The following is a 21,694-nucleotide window of genomic DNA, read 5'->3' as shown; positions in this document are numbered from 1 at the left end:
AAGTGACGTAGGGAACATGGATGTAGCTGGTGAGGGTAGTGAGCCTCCCGGCAAGTGACGTAGGGAACATGGATGTAGCTGGTGAGGGTAGTGAGTCTCCTGGCAAGTGACGTAGGGAACATGGATGTAGCTGGTGAGGGTAGTGAGTCTCCTGGCAAGTGACGTAGGGAACATGGATGTAGCTGGTGAGGGTAGTGAGTCTCCCTGGAACTTTCCGTCACTAGTTCAGCTTCCCCATGTAATTTATTCATCCATCCATGAGAAGAGTATGACTGTACATTAGGGGAGGTTACAGACAACAATGACCCCATGCAACTTGCTGCTTACTGTCTGCTGAATGTGCAGCTGCCGTCACTGGCTTCTGGGTATTTTACCTGATGTCCTCTCTGCCGCAGGTGATGTGGTAGACCTGAAGAAGCAGGCGGTGGAGGAGATGATGGTCCGTATTAAGAGGGGGATCCACCTCCGGCCGGTACAGCAGACAGTTCGGGTGAAGACTCAGGTGAGGAACCTCTTCATCCAGGACAGAGGAATCTCTTTGAACTTTATCTTTCAATATTTCAAGAGAACAATATCTCATCTAAAATGTAGTCAAACAGAATATCGACCAACTAGGTTTGTGCACCAGGCTCGGCTATTACACCTTGAGAAAATATATAAAACTGTGGGGTCTATGTACTAAGCAGTGAAAAGTGATAAGAAAGTGCTAAGGTGCCAGCCAATCAGCACCCAAGTGTCATTTTTCAAACACAGCCTGTGAGATGACAGTTGGGAGCTGATTGGCTGGTACCTTATCACAGACTTATCACTTTTCACTGCTTAGTACATAGACCCCTGTAACTGGTCGGCTTTATTACGCAGTGTTTGAGAAATGATGTAACGTAGCGAGGATTTCTGCGGCGTTTAGTGACCTGTGCAATGTTTAACCCCATGTAAATCGTTTTGTGCCTAGATTACTCCTCAGCAGCAGGTGCCTCCGGTGAGAACAGCGCCATCCGCTGGCCATGCTGAGAACGTAAGACCCCTGCATGGCATGCATTGTGTTACCCAGTGATCTCTTCCCCTGATGAATAGGTCTTATATACCGAATGATGTGATGAGAGAGAATCAGGCGCGGTGGTAATAAGACGCGTTACAATGAATTATCCTATATCACCTTAATGCACCATAGTAATCGCCCTGAATGCTGTAGAAAGACGGATCCCATTCATTTCACTTCATTCTTTCTTTCATTTGTCCTTTTGATTGAATGAAGTTCACTGTTGTATTAATTCTTCCTGCTGAGTGTATTTACTTGCTGGACGGAGCGTTCAGCGCCTGTCCGCGCAGTGACACCACGCAGGCGTTCAGACGGTGAGTAATTTATCTGTGACAAAGGGAAAAGTTGTGTATTGTGAAGGACCCTCTGCTATGACCACTTGCTGAATGTGACAACGTGTCCTTGAATCATTAACAAAGATGTAATATGCTATAAACTGCCTGAAGTGGGTAAGGTGAGCGCAGCTCTCCAGAGACCCCCGGGGAGCTAAGAACAGGGGCTCTCAGCCCTTTGTGCCTACACAATAGTCTCTAGTAGGCTTTATGCTCTGAGGTGTCACCATTTAGTGATGTCTGCGGCCTCCTGAGAAGCACTTTATAATGGCTCAGATGTCTGTACTTCACATACATATGGGGAAATAAAGGATAATCCTGATACATATGTCCTCTGTCATTATATTCATCCCTCCGATGTATACAGCTCAGTGATAGACCAGGGGTGAGCCCCAAGTCACGCACAGTCTCTGTATGATTTGTACCCGTGTGTATGTGTATGTGTGTGTATATATATGTGTATATATATATATATATATATATATATATATATATATATACTCACTCTGTGGTGTACACAGAAAACAGACATTTATATCTGTGCTTATATTAGAGTTTCGCCAGATTCCAATGGTGACGTGAATCCCAGAATGTGATAACAATGGCGCCTAAATCGCTCCTACAAACGAAAATAACTCTTTAATAATCGATAGTTTAGTCATGGACATTGTATAACAGAGATTTTCCACCTTTTTGAACTCGCGGCACACCATCTGTCCCCCATGATGAAAAACACGCACATTGGTCCCCACGGGGGGAAATTAAAGCACATTGGATTCCACATAAAACAAAAATAAAACACATTGGCCCCCATTTTAAAAAAAAAACAATCATACTGGCCCCACAGACAGCACCATAATACATATAGACCCCATAGCTGGAGCTCCCTGTCCCTCGGTAGCGTTACTGGGCAGATCCGTCAGTCCCTCAGCGCCGGTTGGTGCAGGCTGGCAGCAGTCACATTCACTGCTCATCAGCAGTGTGAAGTACTGTGCAGGCAGGACAGCGACGCGGCGTGCGTGACCTATGATGTCACGCCGCCGCGTCTCCATTGGTATGGCCCGGGCAGCGGCTGAGTCACGTGGAAGAGTTCAGCGCTGCCCCGGCACAAAGCTAGGGAAATAAATAGATACAGCTGTGGGGGGCATCTCCTGGCGGCACAATTGGGAACCGCTCGCGGCACAGCGGGTGAAAATCGCTGTTGTATAATAAGGAATCATTTCATCTTATCGAAAACCAGCACCAGACAGGATGTATCCCCGGTCAGTGCTTTGTACTTATACTGATACACCCACAACTATCACACAAATCCTTTGCTCCTAGATGATAATGATCCCATATCCCTGCGGTATAACATAATGATTTCTCCTTGTGTCCTCACAGCCAGACCATGGAAAACCTTCTAACAGTGCTGTCCAGGAGCTGAGAGGGATCCTGGTAAGAATTCATAGCCGGGTACTGTCCAGCATGGTCACACCGGGTACTGTCCAGCATGGTCACACCGGGTACTGTCCAGCCATGGTCACACCGGGTACTGTCCAGCCATGGTCACGCCGGGTACTGTCCAGCCATGGTCACGCCGGGTACTGTCCAGCCATGGTCACGCCGGGTACTGTCCAGCCATGGTCACGCCGGGCACTGTCCAGCCATGGTCACGCCGGGCACTGTCCAGCCATGGTCACGCCGGGCACTGTCCAGCCATGGTCACGCCGGGCACTGTCCAGCCATGGTCACGCCGGGCACTGTCCAGCCATGGTCACGCCGGGCACTGTCCAGCCATTGTCGCCTGCTGCCCTATTCTCATCCGCTGTCACTTTCATTGTAGGATTCTCTCAACTCTTCCACCAGCAGAAAGAGAATCGGGGCCCTCGGCGCAGCCTCCACCGAAACTGAACTGGAAACGATTTTACGGCGCAGAAAAGTGACAACTGAGCAAGATGCTTCTAGTGAGTGGGAGAGTAGGAGCCACATAATATATTATCTACGTACAATACACAATCAGATACAGATGTGTCCTCATGTACTATTACAGCACTCACACCTAATGGCCCTTCTCAGCACATGGCGCAGCTTGTACACAGCGTAGTTTTCACCCAATTCTACCTTTTAGTCACAATATGAAGCAGCAAAACCTCTTCATGAGACTGCACCACTTAATGTGATATACAACACGTGTATATTTGTGTGTGACTCAGTCTGAATCTGCATACGAAGCACTATATACTTCATCACCCCATATACACAGGAGCACACAGATATACAGGTGTCACATATCACATTACTCAGCGCAGTCTCCTATATACAGACTCAGGAGCACACAGATATACAGGTGTCACATAGCACATTACTCAGCACAGTCTCCTATATACAGACTCAGGAGCACACATATATACAGGTGTCACATTACTCAGCACAGTCTCCCATATACAGACTCAGGAGCACACAGATATACAGATGTCACATATCACATTACTCAGCGCTGTCTCCTATATACAGACTCAGGAGCACACAGATATACAGGTGTCACATAGCACATTACTCAGCACAGTCTCCTATATACAGACTCAGGAGCACACAGATATACAGATGTCACATATCACATTACTCAGCGCAGTCTCCTATATACAGACTCAGGAGCACACAGATATACAGGTGTCACATATCACATTACTCAGCACAGTCTCCATATACAGACTCAGGAGCACACAGATATACAGGTGTCACATATCACATTACACAGCGCAGTCTCCTATATACAGACTCAGGAGCACACAGATATACAGGTGTCACATATCACATTACTCAGCGCAGTCTCCCATATACAGACTCAGGAGCACACAGATATACAGGTGTCACATATCACATTACTCAGCACAGTCTCCTATATACAGACTCAGGAGCACACAGATATACAGGTGTCACATATCACATTACTCAGCGCAGTCTCCTATATACAGACTCAGGAGCACACATATATACAGGTGTCACATTACTCAGCGCAGTCTCCCATATACAGACTCAGGAGCACACAGATATACAGGTGTCACATATCACATTACTCAGCGCAGTCTCCTATATACAGACTAAGCAGCACACAGATATACAGGTGTCACATATCACATTACTCAGCGCAGTCTCCTATATACAGACTCAGGAGCACACAGATATACAGGTGTCACATATCACATTACTCAGCGCAGTCTCCTATATACAGACTCAGGAGCACACAGATATACAGGTGTCACATATCACATTACTCAGCGCAGTCTCCCATATACAGACTCAGGAGCACACAGATATACAGGTGTCACATATCACATTACACAGCGCAGTCTCCCATATACAGACTCAGGAGCACACAGATATACAGGGGTCACATATCATATTACTCAGCGCAGTCTCCATATACAGACTCAGGAGTACACAGATATACAGGTGTCACATATCACATTACTCAGCGCAGTCTCCCATATACAGACTCAGGAGCACACAGATATACAGGTGTCACATATCATATTACTCAGCGCAGTCTCCATATACAGACTCAGGAGTACACAGATATACAGGTGTCACATATCACATTACTCAGCGCAGTCTCCTATATACAGACTCAGGAGCACACATATATACAGGTGTCACATATCACATTACTCAGCGCAGTCTCCCATATACAGACTCAGGATCACACAGATATACAGGTGTCACATATCATATTACTCAGCGCAGTCTCCTATATACAGACTCAGGAGCACACAGATATACAGGTGTCACATATCACATTACTCAGCGCAGTCTCCTATATACAGACTCAGGAGCACACAGATATACAGGTGTCACATATCACATTACTCAGCGCAGTCTCCTATATACAGACTCAGGAGCACACAGATATACAGGTGTCACATATCACATTACTCAGCACAGTCTCCTATATACAGACTCAGGAGCACACAGATATACAGGTGTCACATATCACATTACTCAGCGCAGTCTCCTATATACAGACTCAGGAGCACACAGATATACAGGTGTCACATATCACATTACTCAGCGCAGTCTCCCATATACAGACTCAGGAGCACACAGATATACAGGTGTCACATAGCACATTACTCAGTGCAGTCTCCTATATACAGACTCAGGAGCACACAGATATACAGGTGTCACATATCACATTACTCAGCGCAGTCTCCTATATACAGACTCAGGAGCACACAGATATACAGGTGTCACATATCACATTACTCAGCGCAGTCTCCTATATACAGACTCAGGAGCACACAGATATACAGGTGTCACATTACTCAGCGCAGTCTCCATATACAGACTCAGGAGCACACAGATATACAGGTGTCACATAGCACATTACTCAGCGCAGTCTCCTATATACAGACTCAGGAGCACACAGATATACAGGTGTCACATTACTCAGCGCAGTCTCCTATATACAGACTCAGGAGCACACAGATATACAGGTGTCACATATCACATTACTCAGCGCAGTCTCCCATATACAGACTCAGGAGCACACAGATATACAGGTGTCACATAGCACATTACTCAGTGCAGTCTCCTATATACAGACTCAGGAGCACACAGATATACAGGTGTCACATATCACATTACTCAGCGCAGTCTCCTATATACAGACTCAGGAGCACACAGATATACAGGTGTCACATATCACATTACTCAGCGCAGTCTCCTATATACAGACTCAGGAGCACACAGATATACAGGTGTCACATTACTCAGCGCAGTCTCCATATACAGACTCAGGAGCACACAGATATACAGGTGTCACATAGCACATTACTCAGCGCAGTCTCCTATATACAGACTCAGGAGCACACAGATATACAGGTGTCACATTACTCAGCGCAGTCTCCTATATACAGACTCAGGAGCACACAGATATACAGGTGTCACATATCACATTACTCAGCGCAGTCTCCTATATACAGACTCAGGAGCACACAGATATACAGGTGTCACATATCACATTACTCAGCACAGTCTCCTATATACAGACTAAGGAGCACACAGATATACAGGTGTCACATATCACATTACTCAGCGCAGTCTCCCATATACAGACTCAGGAGCACACAGATATACAGGTGTCACATATCACATTACACAGCGCAGTCTCCCATATACAGACTCAGGAGCACACAGATATACAGGTGTCACATATCACATTACTCAGCACAGTCTCCTATATACAGACTCAGGAGCACACAGATATACAGGTGTCACATATCACATTACTCAGCGCAGTCTCCCATATACAGACTCAGGAGCACACAGATATACAGGTGTCACATATCACATTACTCAGCGCAGTCTCCTATATACAGACTCAGGAGCACACAGATATACAGGTGTCACATATCACATTACTCAGCACAGTCTCCTATATACAGACTAAGGAGCACACAGATATACAGGTGTCACATATCACATTACTCAGCGCAGTCTCCCATATACAGACTCAGGAGCACACAGATATACAGGTGTCACATATCACATTACTCAGCGCAGTCTCCCATATACAGACTCAGGAGCACACAGATATACAGGTGTCACATATCACATTACTCAGCGCAGTCTCCTATATACAGACTCAGGAGCACACAGATATACAGGTGTCACATATCACATTACTCAGCACAGTCTCCTATATACAGACTAAGGAGCACACAGATATACAGGTGTCACATATCACATTACTCAGCGCAGTCTCCCATATACAGACTCAGGAGCACACAGATATACAGGTGTCACATATCACATTACTCAGCACAGTCTCCTATATACAGACTAAGGAGCACACAGATATACAGGTGTCACATATCACATTACACAGCGCAGTCTCCCATATACAGACTCAGGAGCACACAGATATACAGGTGTCACATATCACATTACTCAGCGCAGTCTCCCATATACAGACTCAGGAGCACACAGATATACAGGTGTCACATATCACATTACTCAGCACAGTCTCCTATATACAGACTAAGGAGCACACAGATATACAGGTGTCACATATCACATTACTCAGCGCAGTCTCCCATATACAGACTCAGGAGCACACAGATATACAGGTGTCACATATCACATTACACAGCGCAGTCTCCCATATACAGACTCAGGAGCACACAGATATACAGGTGTCACATATCACATTACTCAGCACAGTCTCCTATATACAGACTCAGGAGCACACAGATATACAGGTGTCACATATCACATTACTCAGCACAGTCTCCTATATACAGACTCAGGAGCACACAGATATACAGGTGTCACATATCACATTACTCAGCACAGTCTCCTATATACAGACTCAGGAGCACACAGATATACAGGTGTCACATATCACATTACTCAGCGCAGTCTCCCATATACAGACTCAGGAGCACACAGATATACAGGTGTCACATATCACATTACTCAGCACAGTCTCCATATACAGACTCAGGAGCACACAGATATACAGGTGTCACATATCACATTACTCAGCACAGTTTCACAAAGTGTTTTTTTATGTTACCAATTAGACTCACATTTAGTCGAAAAGATGCAAAAAGGATGCTCTGCACACGTTTATTTGTACAAGACCCGGCTCACTTACGCCACATGCGGCATTGAGGCTAGGTGTATGATTACGCTTCTGTAACAGGGTTGACCTAGATCATCTTATCTCTGCCCAATTGTTCCGCAATCCAGGGATGAAGTTCTGCATTTGGTGGAGACGTTTATATCTTGGTTTTCCTCTCTCTGGATACAGTTGGGACACTGACTGCTCTTGAATCCAAGTCGATGCCAGTTCTGGGATCAGCAAACAATTCACCTCTCAGCCAGAGGCTGAGAAATGTGGCTGGAGGGGCACAGCTGCTGGACACTGACGAACAGCTGAATGTGAAGGTGGCATCTCAGTAAGTACATTGTGAGTGGGTGTGTGATGGGCTTTCTGTTCTCCTGGTACACCTGATGCCACCCTGCCGTGGATAATATGCCATCTTTAGTGTGTGGGTGCCACTAAGCTCGTTTAATGAGAGGATTGGCCCCCAGTTCTTACTGGTCTATGGAATGTCAAGTAACTGGTCGGAGAGATGAAAGGAAATGGTGGATACTGATGATATTAGCTCTACCTTGTATTCATGCTTAATTAACAATCTCATGTCCTTCTCTGCTGTTACCAGACAAAGTGTGTGTGGAAGGAGCATTGTACGTACTGTACCTCTCTGTCCTGACTACACTGTACATACTGTACCTCTCTGTCCTGACTACACTGTACATACTGTACCTCTCTGTCCTGACTACACTGTACATACTGTACCTCTCTGTCCTGACTACACTGTACATACTGTACCTCTCTGTCCTGACTACACTGTACATACTGTACCTCTCTGTCCTGACTACACTGTACATACTGTACCTCTCTGTCCTAACTACACTGTACGTACTGTACCTCTCTGTCCTAACTACACTGTACGTACTGTACCTCTCTGTCCTAACTACACTGTACATACTGTACCTCTCTGTCCTGACTACACTGTACGTACTGTACCTCTCTGTCCTGACTACACTGTACATACTGTACCTCTCTGTCCTGACTACACTGTACGTACTGTACCTCTCTGTCCTGACTACACTGTACGTACTGTACCTCTCTGTCCTGACTACACTGTACGTACTGTACCTCTCTGTCCTGACTACACTGTACGTACTGTACCTCTCTGTCCTGACTACACTGTACGTACTGTACCTCTCTGTCCTGACTACACTGTACGTACTGTACCTCTCTGTCCTGACTACACTGTACGTACTGTACCTCTCTGTCCTGACTACACTGTACGTACTGTACCTCTCTGTCCTGACTACACTGTACGTACTGTACCTCTCTGTCCTGACTACACTGTACGTACTGTACCTCTCTGTCCTGACTACACTGTACGTACTGTACCTCTCTGTCCTGACTACACTGTACGTACTGTACCTCTCTGTCCTGACTACACTGTACGTACTGTACCTCTCTGTCCTGACTACACTGTACGTACTGTACCTCTCTGTCCTGACTACACTGTACGTACTGTACCTCTCTGTCCTGACTACACTGTACGTACTGTACCTCTCTGTCCTGACTACACTGTACGTACTGTACCTCTCTGTCCTGACTACACTGTACGTACTGTACCTCTCTGTCCTGACTACACTGTACATACTGTACCTCTGTCCTGACTACACTGTACATACTGTACCTCTGTCCTGACTACACTGTACATACTGTACCTCTCTGTCCTGACTACACTGTACGTACTGTACCTCTCTGTCCTAACTACACTGTACATACTGTACCTCTCTGTCCTGACTACACTGTACGTACTGTACCTCTCTGTCCTGACTACACTGTACATACTGTACCTCTCTGTCCTGACTACACTGTACGTACTGTACCTCTCTGTCCTGACTACACTGTACGTACTGTACCTCTCTGTCCTGACTACACTGTACGTACTGTACCTCTCTGTCCTGACTACACTGTACATACTGTACCTCTCTGTCCTGACTACACTGTACGTACTGTACCTCTCTGTCCTGACTACACTGTACGTACTGTACCTCTCTGTCCTGACTACACTGTACGTACTGTACCTCTCTGTCCTAACTACACTGTACGTACTGTACCTCTCTGTCCTGACTACACTGTACGTACTGTACCTCTCTGTCCTGACTACACTGTACGTACTGTACCTCTCTGTCCTGACTACACTGTACGTACTGTACCTCTCTGTCCTGACTACACTGTACGTACTGTACCTCTCTGTCCTGACTACACTGTACGTACTGTACCTCTCTGTCCTGACTACACTGTACGTACTGTACCTCTCTGTCCTGACTACACTGTACGTACTGTACCTCTCTGTCCTGACTACACTGTACGTACTGTACCTCTCTGTCCTGACTACACTGTACGTACTGTACCTCTCTGTCCTGACTACACTGTACGTACTGTACCTCTCTGTCCTGACTACACTGTACGTACTGTACCTCTCTGTCCTGACTACACTGTACGTACTGTACCTCTCTGTCCTGACTACACTGTACGTACTGTACCTCTCTGTCCTGACTACACTGTACGTACTGTACCTCTCTGTCCTGACTACACTGTACGTACTGTACCTCTCTGTCCTGACTACACTGTACGTACTGTACCTCTCTGTCCTGACTACACTGTACGTACTGTACCTCTCTGTCCTGACTACACTGTACGTACTGTACCTCTCTGTCCTGACTACACTGTACGTACTGTACCTCTCTGTCCTGACTACACTGTACATACTGTACCTCTCTGTCCTGACTACACTGTACATACTGTACCTCTCTGTCCTGACTACACTGTACATACTGTACCTCTCTGTCCTGACTACACTGTACGTACTGTACCTCTCTGTCCTGACTACACTGTACAATAAAACAAAGAAATTGCAACCAATTATTTATTCATTAAGAAATTTATTGAGACATGTATTAGTTGTATAAATAGGCTATAAATATGTGGAAGACCTCCTTTTATGGGCACGTTATATAGACGATGTGATTATTATCTGGAAAGGAGGAAGAACACAGGAATCCTTCATTAAAAAGATTAATGGGAATAACGTGAACCTAGAGTTCACGAGTGACGTAAGTCAAACATCGGTCAATTTCCTGGATATAACCATTTATGTAGAGGAAGGAAAACTGGAAACTAAAACCTATTTAAAACCAGTGGACTGTAACAGCTACCTGAACACCACAAGGCATGGCTAACAAATATACCAGGTGGACAGTTCAGACGTGTGAAGAGGAATTGCTTCATCAATTTTTAGAGAGAGACTATAAAGAAGAATTTCTTAAGACAGAATTAAATAAAATAGACAATCTAGAAAGAAAGGAACTCCTCATCTACAAGACCAAAAAGAAGAATGAAGAAGAAAAACTCACCTTTTTATAACAATTTCTTCTGGACATAACAGGAACCTGGAAAGTATTTTAAGAAAACATTGGCATAAACTAACAAAGGATGATGAAATTAAAAAATGTGTAACAACCAAACCAAAAATAGTGTACAGGAGAGCTCCAACAGTGAGGACAATGATTGTGAAAAGTCATTTGCAAAGAATAAACGAAGAGTAAGGAACATATAGACTCCTGGCTAAACTCAAATGCTACAGGTTTATATAATTGTGGAATGTGTATGGCATGTAAAAAAACTAAAAGTAGATCCCATAAAGCAACTAAAACAATAACATCAAATTCAAATGACAAGTGTTTTAAGATAAAAGATAAAATTACCTGCCACACGAAGGGTGTGATATACCTATTACAATGCATGTGTGGGCTTCAATATATAGGAACAACTACCAGAAAACTTCACACAAGGAATTATATTATTTAGTATTTTTTATCAATCTATATATGCAATTACACACCTCATATTGATGTACTTATAGGAGAAAGTACATGGCCTTTTATATTAGTTTCTTAAAATTATAATTATTTTCTAAAGATATCTTAAAGATGTCCTTTAAGAATGTGTCATAAAATGCTTTTCAGTGTTTATACCTTTTTTGATTTATCGGGGATGTATGTATGTATTGTAGATAGGGTGTAGTCTATATTGGAGAGTACAAGGATAGAAATATTAATATCCTTAGCAGTTGTATTAAATTTGTATTAAATTATATGTATTTTTATCTAAAGATAAGTATTACACATTTATAGAATTCTAATAAATAGTTATTACCATGTGTATTACTGCTATATTAAGTGTTTGTTTTGTGTCAGTCTTTGTAACTGTAAATATGAGAATATGTTGAAGATTCCTTTAAAAAGAAACCACTGATTGCCAACCAAAGTGTTGATTAGAATTTAAACGCCAACCGGAACCGGAAACAACGCAAAATAGGCATGGAGGGGACTCCAAAAGGATAAATACGGACCAGACATAAGTATGGATCCCAGATGAGGGACATCTATCCAAACGGAGCGATCACGTGGTAGTGCCAACCAGAAGTGAGCGCCCACGTGATAACGCCAACCAGAACAGGAAGCCAATGATCCAGGCAGCCCTTAGGATTGATCCCAGATGAGAGACTATATAAGATCAGAGCGTCAAAGTGATAACGCCAATCAAACGTAAGTGATCACGTGACAATGCCAACCGGAATCGGAAGTCAACAACCCGGGCGGCTCCATTACAGGTCTCTCATGAAATATGCCAACCATATGTAGTTTGCCAACCACCCCAGGAAATGGATGGTCGCATGCAATCACATGAGATATGCAAACCACACGTAATCTACTAAACAGGACAGGAAGTAATTGTTTACAACTGACTCCAATTAAACCTAATTAGAAGGTATAAAGAAGATACATGGATGAGGGCAGACACTTCTGTATAGGGTGAAATGTTGGACAAGGAAGCACCAAGTCTGCCGGCAGACCCCACATCTATTGTATCCCCCAAAAGGAGAGCACACCATCAAAAGGAAGATAAACTCACTTGCTTAATATTTGGAATTTCTACTTCAGGGTCCATAGGGGGTCCACAGGGTTGACCTTGGGGGTATAGCTGGATCCTGGATCCACGGGCACCACGCAGTTAAAGCTTTAGCTGCTCCCAGGATGCACTTGGGTCCATCCTCCTCTATACCCCGCCCCCGAGCCACAGTACCTCAGTTTTAGTTGGTGCCCGGCCGGAGTTGGGTCACCCTGCGCAGGGGGGCTGCAGGAGCAGCCCCCAAAAGCTTTTTCATTTATTTAAAACAAAAAAAAAGAGCCTTTTAGGTTTTTTTCTTTTAACTTGTCTCTGTAGCGGCAGCGCCCACGCTGCCGGTCTTATTCCCCGCTGGTGCCGTGACGCCAGTATCACACTGGGGATCACGGTGGGAGGCCAGAGACCGTACTAGCCGGACTCTGGGTACCTCCCTGGACTGCTGCCGGAGACGCCGGGGACAAGGTAAGCCGCGAGTCGCCGATTAGCGGCGGCTCGTGGGTCTTACCAGAATATGCAGTCCTTTGCCCCCGGTTCTAGGGGACAGACCGGGGGCCGCTAGCGGTGGCGGTGGGCTCCCCCTCTAATGAGGAATACCCCGTCAGTCCACTAGACCACCAGGGTTAATTCTTGGCAAGCGGGATGCCAGCAACCCGGGGGTTAATATACTAGCCAGGGGAGGAAGCCTTCCTTGTCTAGCGGCTCCTCCCCTCAGCTTAGCGCGCCTTTCAGCTAGTAGTCTGGCGTCGCTGAGCTGCAGATACTCGGCCACTCCTCCTCTGAGGTCTCCAGCAGCCATTTTCTCTGTGGCAGCGCAGATACTCTCAGGGAGCACGCGGACCGGTCCCCCTGTGTACCTCTCCCCTGAACAAGGACAGCGTACACAGCACTATAGCCCTCCCAGACACTGAATCTGGGCAGGTTGATTGTAGTGGAAAGGTGCAGTGAGTATACTTCTCTGCATAAGTATGTTTTGTCACTGGATGGCCTGTGCAGTCGGTGCCAGGTGATTCCTGGCCCCTCACAACCTCCTATAGCGCAGGAGCCACCATGGGCGATGTTTTCTCAGGTGCTGGCGTCTATTGCAGACAGTCTGTCGGTACCGACTGCGGTTCCTGCTAGGGCGTTGTCCCAGCCGGCCGTCCCCCATTCCCCGGGTGTTCCGCACTTATTGCGCAGCCCCCCAGGGTCTCATTCTGTTGGTCCTTATGCGGGGTTGCCTATGTATGTACAGGCTTCCCCGGTGACGCAGCAGTCTGTGGTACCTTTCCAGGCCCCTCTGGCGGCTCCTCCACCCTGGGTGGATGTGCTCTCCAGCTCCGTAGAAAATTTGGCGGCCGCGTCTTCAGCTTTTCAGTCTTGCTGCAGACTGACATGCCTTCCAGGGTATCAAAACGCCCACTAATGGCGCAGGCGGCACAAGTATCGGACTCGGAGGGGTCCTCAGATGATGGGGAGGTGCATGACGACACGGACTCGGACACATCGGTCCAGGAAGTGGATACCAAATCGTCCATTAATGTACGAGCACTGGTTAGGGCGGTGCGTGCCATTCTCTTGATAGATAATGAGGCCCCAGCTCCAAAGTCGAAGTATCCTAGTTTTAAAAAAACTAAGGTGGATTCTGCGGTGTTTCCCCTGTCTGATCAGTTGACGGATCATATGGCGGTGGCTTGGCAGGCGCCCAGTAAGAGATTCCTACCTCAGAAGCGGTTGGCTTCTAATTACCCCTTTCCTGAGGCACATTGTAAGAAATGGGAAACTCCACCGGCGGTGGATTCTCACGTCACCCGTTTAATACGTCTATATCCTCGCTGAAGGATCCCACGGACAGGAAAGTGGAGACTATTTACTCCTTCTCAGGTGCAGTGGCCCGACCGTCCATGGCCATCTCCTGGGTGGCCAAGGCCATTGAGGGATGGGCCAATGCCTTGGAGGAAACCTTTCCGAGCGACGCTCCGGATGTCCAGAGGGCGTTATTGGGACAGATGAGGGACGCTGCTTCCTACATCGGAGAAGCCTCTTTGGATGCTAGTCTGCTGACTTCTCGGGTATCAGCTGCAGCGGTGTCTGCCCGCCGATCCTTATTGCTGAGATCCTGGAGAGCGGACTCTGATTCAAAGAAGGGCCTGGAGGCCTTGCCTTTCAATGGAGAACTGCTATTTGGTCCGGACTTGGACAAAATAGTGGATACTCTGGCTAAATCTAAATCTGCCTTCCTCCCTTCGGCTTCTGCACCTACCAAGGTACGGAGCTCTGCCTTTCGGTCCTTTTGGGTTCAGGGCAAGGCCAAAGGTCAGTCCTTCCCGAGGCAGTCGGCGACCAAGGCCGCTTCTAAGCCCAAGAAGCAGGCTTGGAGTGCCAGGCGCCCTTCTTCCAAACAGGAAGATAAACCTTCTGCCTGATGGGACGGGCCACCACAGATGCCTGGGTTCAAGAAGTGGTCTCCCAGGGTCTCCCTGTCTTTTCGGCACAGACCGCCCCACCAGTTTTTCTGCACGAGTCCTTCTCAGGACAAGACCAAGACTTTACATATTCAGGAAGCTATAGAGTCCTTACTGAAAGCAGGAGTCATTGTTCCCGTTCCTCAATTACGAGGGACGGGGTGCTATTCTCTGTTTCTGGTGCAGAAACCCAATGGTGCTCATCGCCCTATCCTCAACTTGAAGTCTCTGAACAAATTCCTCAGGGTTCCCAAGTTCAGGATGGAAACGTTACGTTCCATCATTCTGGTGATGGAGCCTGGGGATTACATGGTGTCCCTGGATATCCAGGACGCCTACCTCCATGTTCCGATAGCACCTTCGCACCAGCGGTATCTGAGGTTCGATATCCTTCAACACCACTATCAGTTCCGGGCGCTACCCTTTGGCCTCTCCATGGCACCGAGGGTATTCACAAAGATTATGGCAGTCATGGCCGCACATCTTCGGAACCAGAATGTACGGCTGCTGCCGTATCTGGACGACCTCCTGTTGCTGGCGAGCTCCCCGGAGGTACTGCTTCAGCATCTCCACCTGACGAATGCTTGCCTGCAAGCGCACGGGTGGCTGATAAATTGGAAAAAGTCCACCCTGATTCCATCTCAGCGGATGGGTCATTTGGGAGCCCTGTTGGATTCTCATCAGCAAAGGATCTTCCAGACCCCGGAGAAGGTCTCCTCCCTACAGCTGCGGATACACAGTTGCCTGAGCAGTTGCCGCCTGTCGGTCCATTCGGCTATGAGAGTTCTGGGCTCCTTGGTGTCGACATTCCACATGGTGGAATTTGCCCAGTTCCATTCCCGGCCCCTGCAGGGGCTGATTCTATCGGAATGGAACGGGTTACCTCACCGGATCCGCTCTCAGATGCTGGTGTTGTCCCCGGAGGTTCGGCAGTCTTTGGCTTGGTGGCTTCAGACAGCTCATCTGGCCGAGGGGCGCCCCTTTTGGATCCCGGACTGGGTCCTGCTCATGACGGATGCCAGTCTCCGGGGTTGGGGGGCAGTGACCGGCTCGTTGTCGCTTCAGGGTCGTTGGTCTGCGGAAGAAGCACTTCTTCCCATCAACATTCTGGAACTGCGGGCAGTATACAGGGCCTTGCAGTCGTCCGGCGCCGCTCTTCACGGAAGGGCGGTTCAGGTGCAGTCCAACAACGCCACCACGGTGGCATATATCAACCACCAAGGAGGAACTCACAGTCGGGCAGCGATGTCGGAGGTGTCTCACATCCTTGCTTGGGCGGAGTGTCACATTCCAGCGATCTCGGTAGTCTTCATTCCCGGAGTCCTCAATTGGGATGCGGACTTCCTCAGCCGTCACGATGTGCATCCCGGGGAATGGTCGCTTCACCCAGAGGTGTTTCAGCTACTCGTGGACAGGTGGGGGCTGCCGGAGCTGGACTTGATGGCCTCCCGTCACAATCACAAGTTGCCCGTTTACGGGTCAAGGATAAGAGACGCAGGCGCCTGTCTGGTAAATGCACTGTCGGTGAAATGGACGTTTCACCTGGCGTATCTGTTTCCTCCGATATCCCTACTTCCTCGGGTTCTTCAGAAATTCAAGCAGGTCGGCGGCATGCTCGTGCTGGTAGCTCCGGCGTGGCCCAGATGTCCTTGGTACTCCGATCTGTGGTGCCTCTCCATCGACGCTCCATACCTTCTTCCTCAGCGTCGGGACCGTTGTCTCAAGGGCCCTGCCTTTACCCGGATCTGGGTCGGCTGTCTTTGACGGCGTGGCTCTTGAGACAGCCGTCTTGAGGTCCTGATTATATTGTGCAGAACGTACTGTAGCTCTCTCCCTTGATTATATTGTACAGAACGTACTGTAGTTCTCTGCCCTGATTATATTGTACAGAACGTATTGTAGCTCTCTGCCCTGTTTATATTGTACAGAACGTACCGTAGCTCTCTGCCCTGATTTTATTGTACAGAACGTACTGTAGCTCTCTGCCCTGATTATATTGTACAGAACGTACTGTAGCTATCTGCCCTGATTATATTGTACAGAACGTACTGTAGCTATCTGCCCTGATTATATTGTACAGAACGTACTGTAGCTATCTGCCCTGATTATATTGTACAGAACGTACTGTAGCTATCTGCCCTGATTATATTGTACAGAACGTACCGTAGCTATCTGCCCTGATTATATTGTACAGAACGTACCGTAGCTCTCTGCCCTGATTATATTGTACAGAACGTACTGTAGCTCTCTGCCCTGATTATATTGTACAGAACGTACTGTAGCTATCTGCCCTGATTATATTGTACAGAACGTACCGTAGCTCTCTGCCCTGATTATATTGTACAGAACGTACCGTAGCTCTCTGCCCTGATTATATTGTACAGAACGTACTGTAGCTATCTGCCCTGATTATATTGTACAGAACGTACTGTAGCTATCTGCCCTGATTATATTGTACAGGACGTACTGTAGCTATCTGCCCTGATTATATTGTACAGAACGTACCGTAGCTATCTGCCCTGATTATATTGTACAGAACGTACTGTAGCTCTCTGCCCTGATTATATTGTACAGAACGTACTGTAGCTCTCTGCCCTGATTATATTGTACAGAACGTACCGTAGCTCTCTGCCCTGATTATATTGTACAGAACGTACCGTAGCTCTCTGCCCTGATTATATTGTACAGAACGTACTGTAGCTCTCTGCCCTGATTATATTGTACAGAACGTACTGTAGCTCTCTGCCCTGATTATATTGTACAGAACGTACTGTAGCTCTCTGCCCTGATTATATTGTACAGAACGTACCGTAGCTCTCTGCCCTGATTATATTGTACAGAACGTACCGTAGCTCTCTGCCCTGATTATATTGTACAGAACGTACCGTAGCTCTCTGCCCTGATTATATTGTACAGAACGTACCGTAGCTCTCTGCCCTGATTATATTGTACAGGACGTACTGTAGTTCTCTGCCCTGATTATATTGTACAGAACGTACTGTAGCTCTCTGCCCTGATTATATTGTACAGAACGTACTGTAGCTATCTGCCCTGATTATATTGTACAGAACGTACTGTAGCTATCTGCCCTGATTATATTGTACAGAACGTACCGTAGCTCTCTGCCCTGATTATATTGTACAGAACGTACCGTAGCTCTCTGCCCTGATTATATTGTACAGAACGTACCGTAGCTATCTGCCCTGATTATATTGTACAGAACGTACCGTAGCTCTCTGCCCTGATTATATTGTACAGAACGTACTGTAGCTCTCTCCCCTGATTATATTGTACAGAACGTACTGTAGCTCTCTGGCCTGATTATATTGTACAGAACGTACTGTAGCTCTCTGCCCTGATTATATTGTACAGAACGTACCGTAGCTCTCTGCCCTGATTATATTGTACAGAACGTACCGTAGCTCTCTGCCCTGATTATATTGTACAGAACGTACTGTAGCTATCTGCCCTGATTATATTGTACAGAACGTACTGTAGCTCTCTGCCCTGATTATATTGTACAGAACGTACCGTAGCTCTCTGCCCTGATTATATTGTACAGAACGTACTGTAGCTCTCTGGCCTGATTATATTGTACAGAACGTACTGTAGCTCTCTGCCCTGATTATATTGTACAGAACGTACTGTAGCTCTCTGCCCTGATTATATTGTACAGAACGTACCGTAGCTCTCTGCCCTGATTATATTGTACAGAACGTACTGTAGCTCTCTGCCCTGATTATATTGTACAGAACGTACTGTAGCTCTCTGCCCTGATTATATTGTACAGAACGTACTGTAGCTCTCTGCCCTGATTATATTGTACAGAACGTACTGTAGCTCTCTGCCCTGATTATATTGTACAGAACGTACTGTAGCTCTCTGCCCTGATTATATTGTACAGAACGTACTGTAGCTTATCTGCCCTGACTACAATGTATAAACTGTATCTAAACTGTACCCAGTTGTGAAGGCAGATTCAGATCAGTCTGGGGTGTGTTTTATTAATTAGTTCTTGGCTTTGGGAACAATTCTGGGTCCTTTTTAGAGAGCTCTGGGATTCGGTGTCTTTTTGGAAGCGATAACCTTCATGCACAAACTCTGCGCTCTGATCACCTTTTGTCTGTTTTTTGTTCCATCTAATAATAAAAACACACAAAAAACAAAGGTGAAAGAAAGGAAATGAAGTAATTGCCAATTCAAGGTCTGCAGGATCCGTGATGAATTGCTCATGAAAAGGATCTTTTCGCTGACAGTCACAGTTGTTACAGGCAATAAAAGCCGATGTGGAGTTTCTGCTGCATAGATTGAATGACAGACATGTTGTAGATGTTTCCTTATCCCCTAAAGCTCTGATATGAATTAGATGAGATCTGATATTATCTGCTTTAAATTTTCCCCAATAAAAGGGGAATGATTTACCAGCAAGGCGATAACGCAGAACAGCTCAGGTGCAGAATTTGCCACTGTCAGTGGGTTATAGAACTGATGGGAGCTGTAAGTGCCAGGGACACAGAATACCCCCTACAGGTACAGCATGAACTGCACATTATGGTCAGATATTGTTGTGTAGAAGAGAATGGACACAGGGCCGAGGCTTCTCCTGTTATTAGTATGGATGGACACAGGGCCGAGGCTTCTCCTGTTATTAGTATGGATGGACACAGGGCCGAGGCTTCTCCTGTTATTAGTATGGATGGACACAGGGCCGAGGCATCTCGTGTTGTTAGTATGGATGGACACAGGGCCAAGGGTTCTCCTGTTAGTATGGATGGACACAGGGCCGAGGCTTCTCCTGTTATTAGTATGGATGGACACAGGGCCGAGGCTTCTCCTGTTATTAGTATGGATGGACACAGGGCCGAGGCTTCTCCTGTTAGTATGGATGGACACAGGGCCGAGGCTTCTCCTGTTATTAGTATGGATGGACACAGGGCCGAGGCATCTCGTGTTGTTAGTATGGATGGACACAGGGCCAAGGGTTCTCCTGTTAGTATGGATGGACACAGGGCCGAGGCTTCTCCTGTTATTAGTATGGATGGACACAGGGCCGAGGCTTCTCCTGTTAATAGTATGGATGGACACAGGGCCGAGGCATCTCGTGTTGTTAGTATGGATGGACACAGGGCCGAGGCTTCTCCTGTTAGTATGGATGGACACAGGGCCGAGGCTTCTCCTGTTATTAGTATGGATGGACACAGGGCCGAGGCTTCTCGTGTTGTTAGTATGGATGGACACAGGGCCGAGGCGTCTCGTGTTGTTAGTATGGATGGACATTAAAGTATAAAGTCTGAGCTGCAGGATACAGTTCTCAGAGGGATCTGCAGTAGAATCTGTCTTCATAGGGAGGAGCAGCCACAGCTACAGCACCACCTGTCTGTTTATATCCTTGAAGAATGGCATCAGACTTTTCCTAACCTAGGCATGTTGCTTGGTTAGTTTTTACTGTGGTCCTGATTCAGAGGCGACAGCCGCCCCGTTTGTAGCGAGCCCCGGAGTGAGTGAATTTCTCACTCGCTCCGGGGCTCGCACGTGCGGAATGCCCCACCATCGACCCGCTTGCGAGCGGGTCTGAATCAGGCCCACTATGTACTGTATGTATAAATAATTGTAAAAATTAATTGATGGGTCGCAAATGACCGCACGTCTCTTACTAGAAGTTTAGAATTATAGATCACTGAAAAACTCATTCAATTACATTAAATGTAACTATTAAAATTAATTTTCTTTCTTACCGATGTGACTCTTCTTTGCAGTAGTCATGCAAAAAAGCCCTTCAGGTCCCGTAAGATTCTGCTGGCGACAGTGCGTCATTTTTGCATCATATACAGACTCAGGAGCACACAGATATACAGATGTCACATATCACATTACTCAGCACAGTCTCCTATATACAGACTCAGGAGCACACAGATATACAGGTGTCACATATCACATTACTCATCACAGTCTCCTATATACAGACTAAGGAGCACACAGATATACAGGTGTCACATATCACATTGCTCAGTGCAGTCTCCTATATACAGACTCAGGAGCACACAGATATACAGGTGTCACATATCACATTACTCAGCACAGTCTCCATATACAGACTCAGGAGCACACATATATATAGGTGTCACATATCACATTACTCAGCGCAGTCTCCCATATACAGACTCAGGAGCACACAGATATACAGGTGTCACATATCACATTACTCAGCGCAGTCTCCTATATACAGACTCAGGAGCACACAGATATACAAGTGTCACCTATCACATTACTCAGCACAGTCTCCTATATACAGACTCAGGAGCACACAGATATACAAGTGTCACCTATCACA

General features: G+C 46.6%; 1 protein-coding gene across 4 annotated transcripts in view; it reads left to right on the top strand.

Annotated features, from left to right (window-relative positions):
* Window positions 1-21,694, top strand: part of SHTN1 (shootin 1) — a 298,248-nt gene that overhangs the window by 248,656 nt on the left and 27,898 nt on the right. For all 4 annotated transcript variants that reach the window (XM_088459666.1, XM_088459665.1, XM_088459667.1 and 1 more), the window contains 5 exons: window positions 396-502; window positions 953-1,015; window positions 2,755-2,808; window positions 3,197-3,317; window positions 8,168-8,315. In XM_088459666.1, the coding sequence (XP_088315792.1) occupies window positions 396-502; window positions 953-1,015; window positions 2,755-2,808; window positions 3,197-3,317; window positions 8,168-8,315 (493 nt within the window). The remainder of the gene's footprint in view (window positions 1-395; window positions 503-952; window positions 1,016-2,754; window positions 2,809-3,196; window positions 3,318-8,167; window positions 8,316-21,694) is intronic.

This window comes from Taudactylus pleione, unplaced genomic scaffold (assembly GCF_031769625.1).
Source record: "Taudactylus pleione unplaced genomic scaffold, aTauple2 ptg000926l, whole genome shotgun sequence".
Classification (NCBI taxonomy): Eukaryota; Metazoa; Chordata; class Amphibia; order Anura; family Myobatrachidae; genus Taudactylus; species Taudactylus pleione.
The sequence above is the reverse complement of the archived record's forward strand: the minus strand, read 5'-3'. Positions and strand labels throughout refer to the sequence as shown.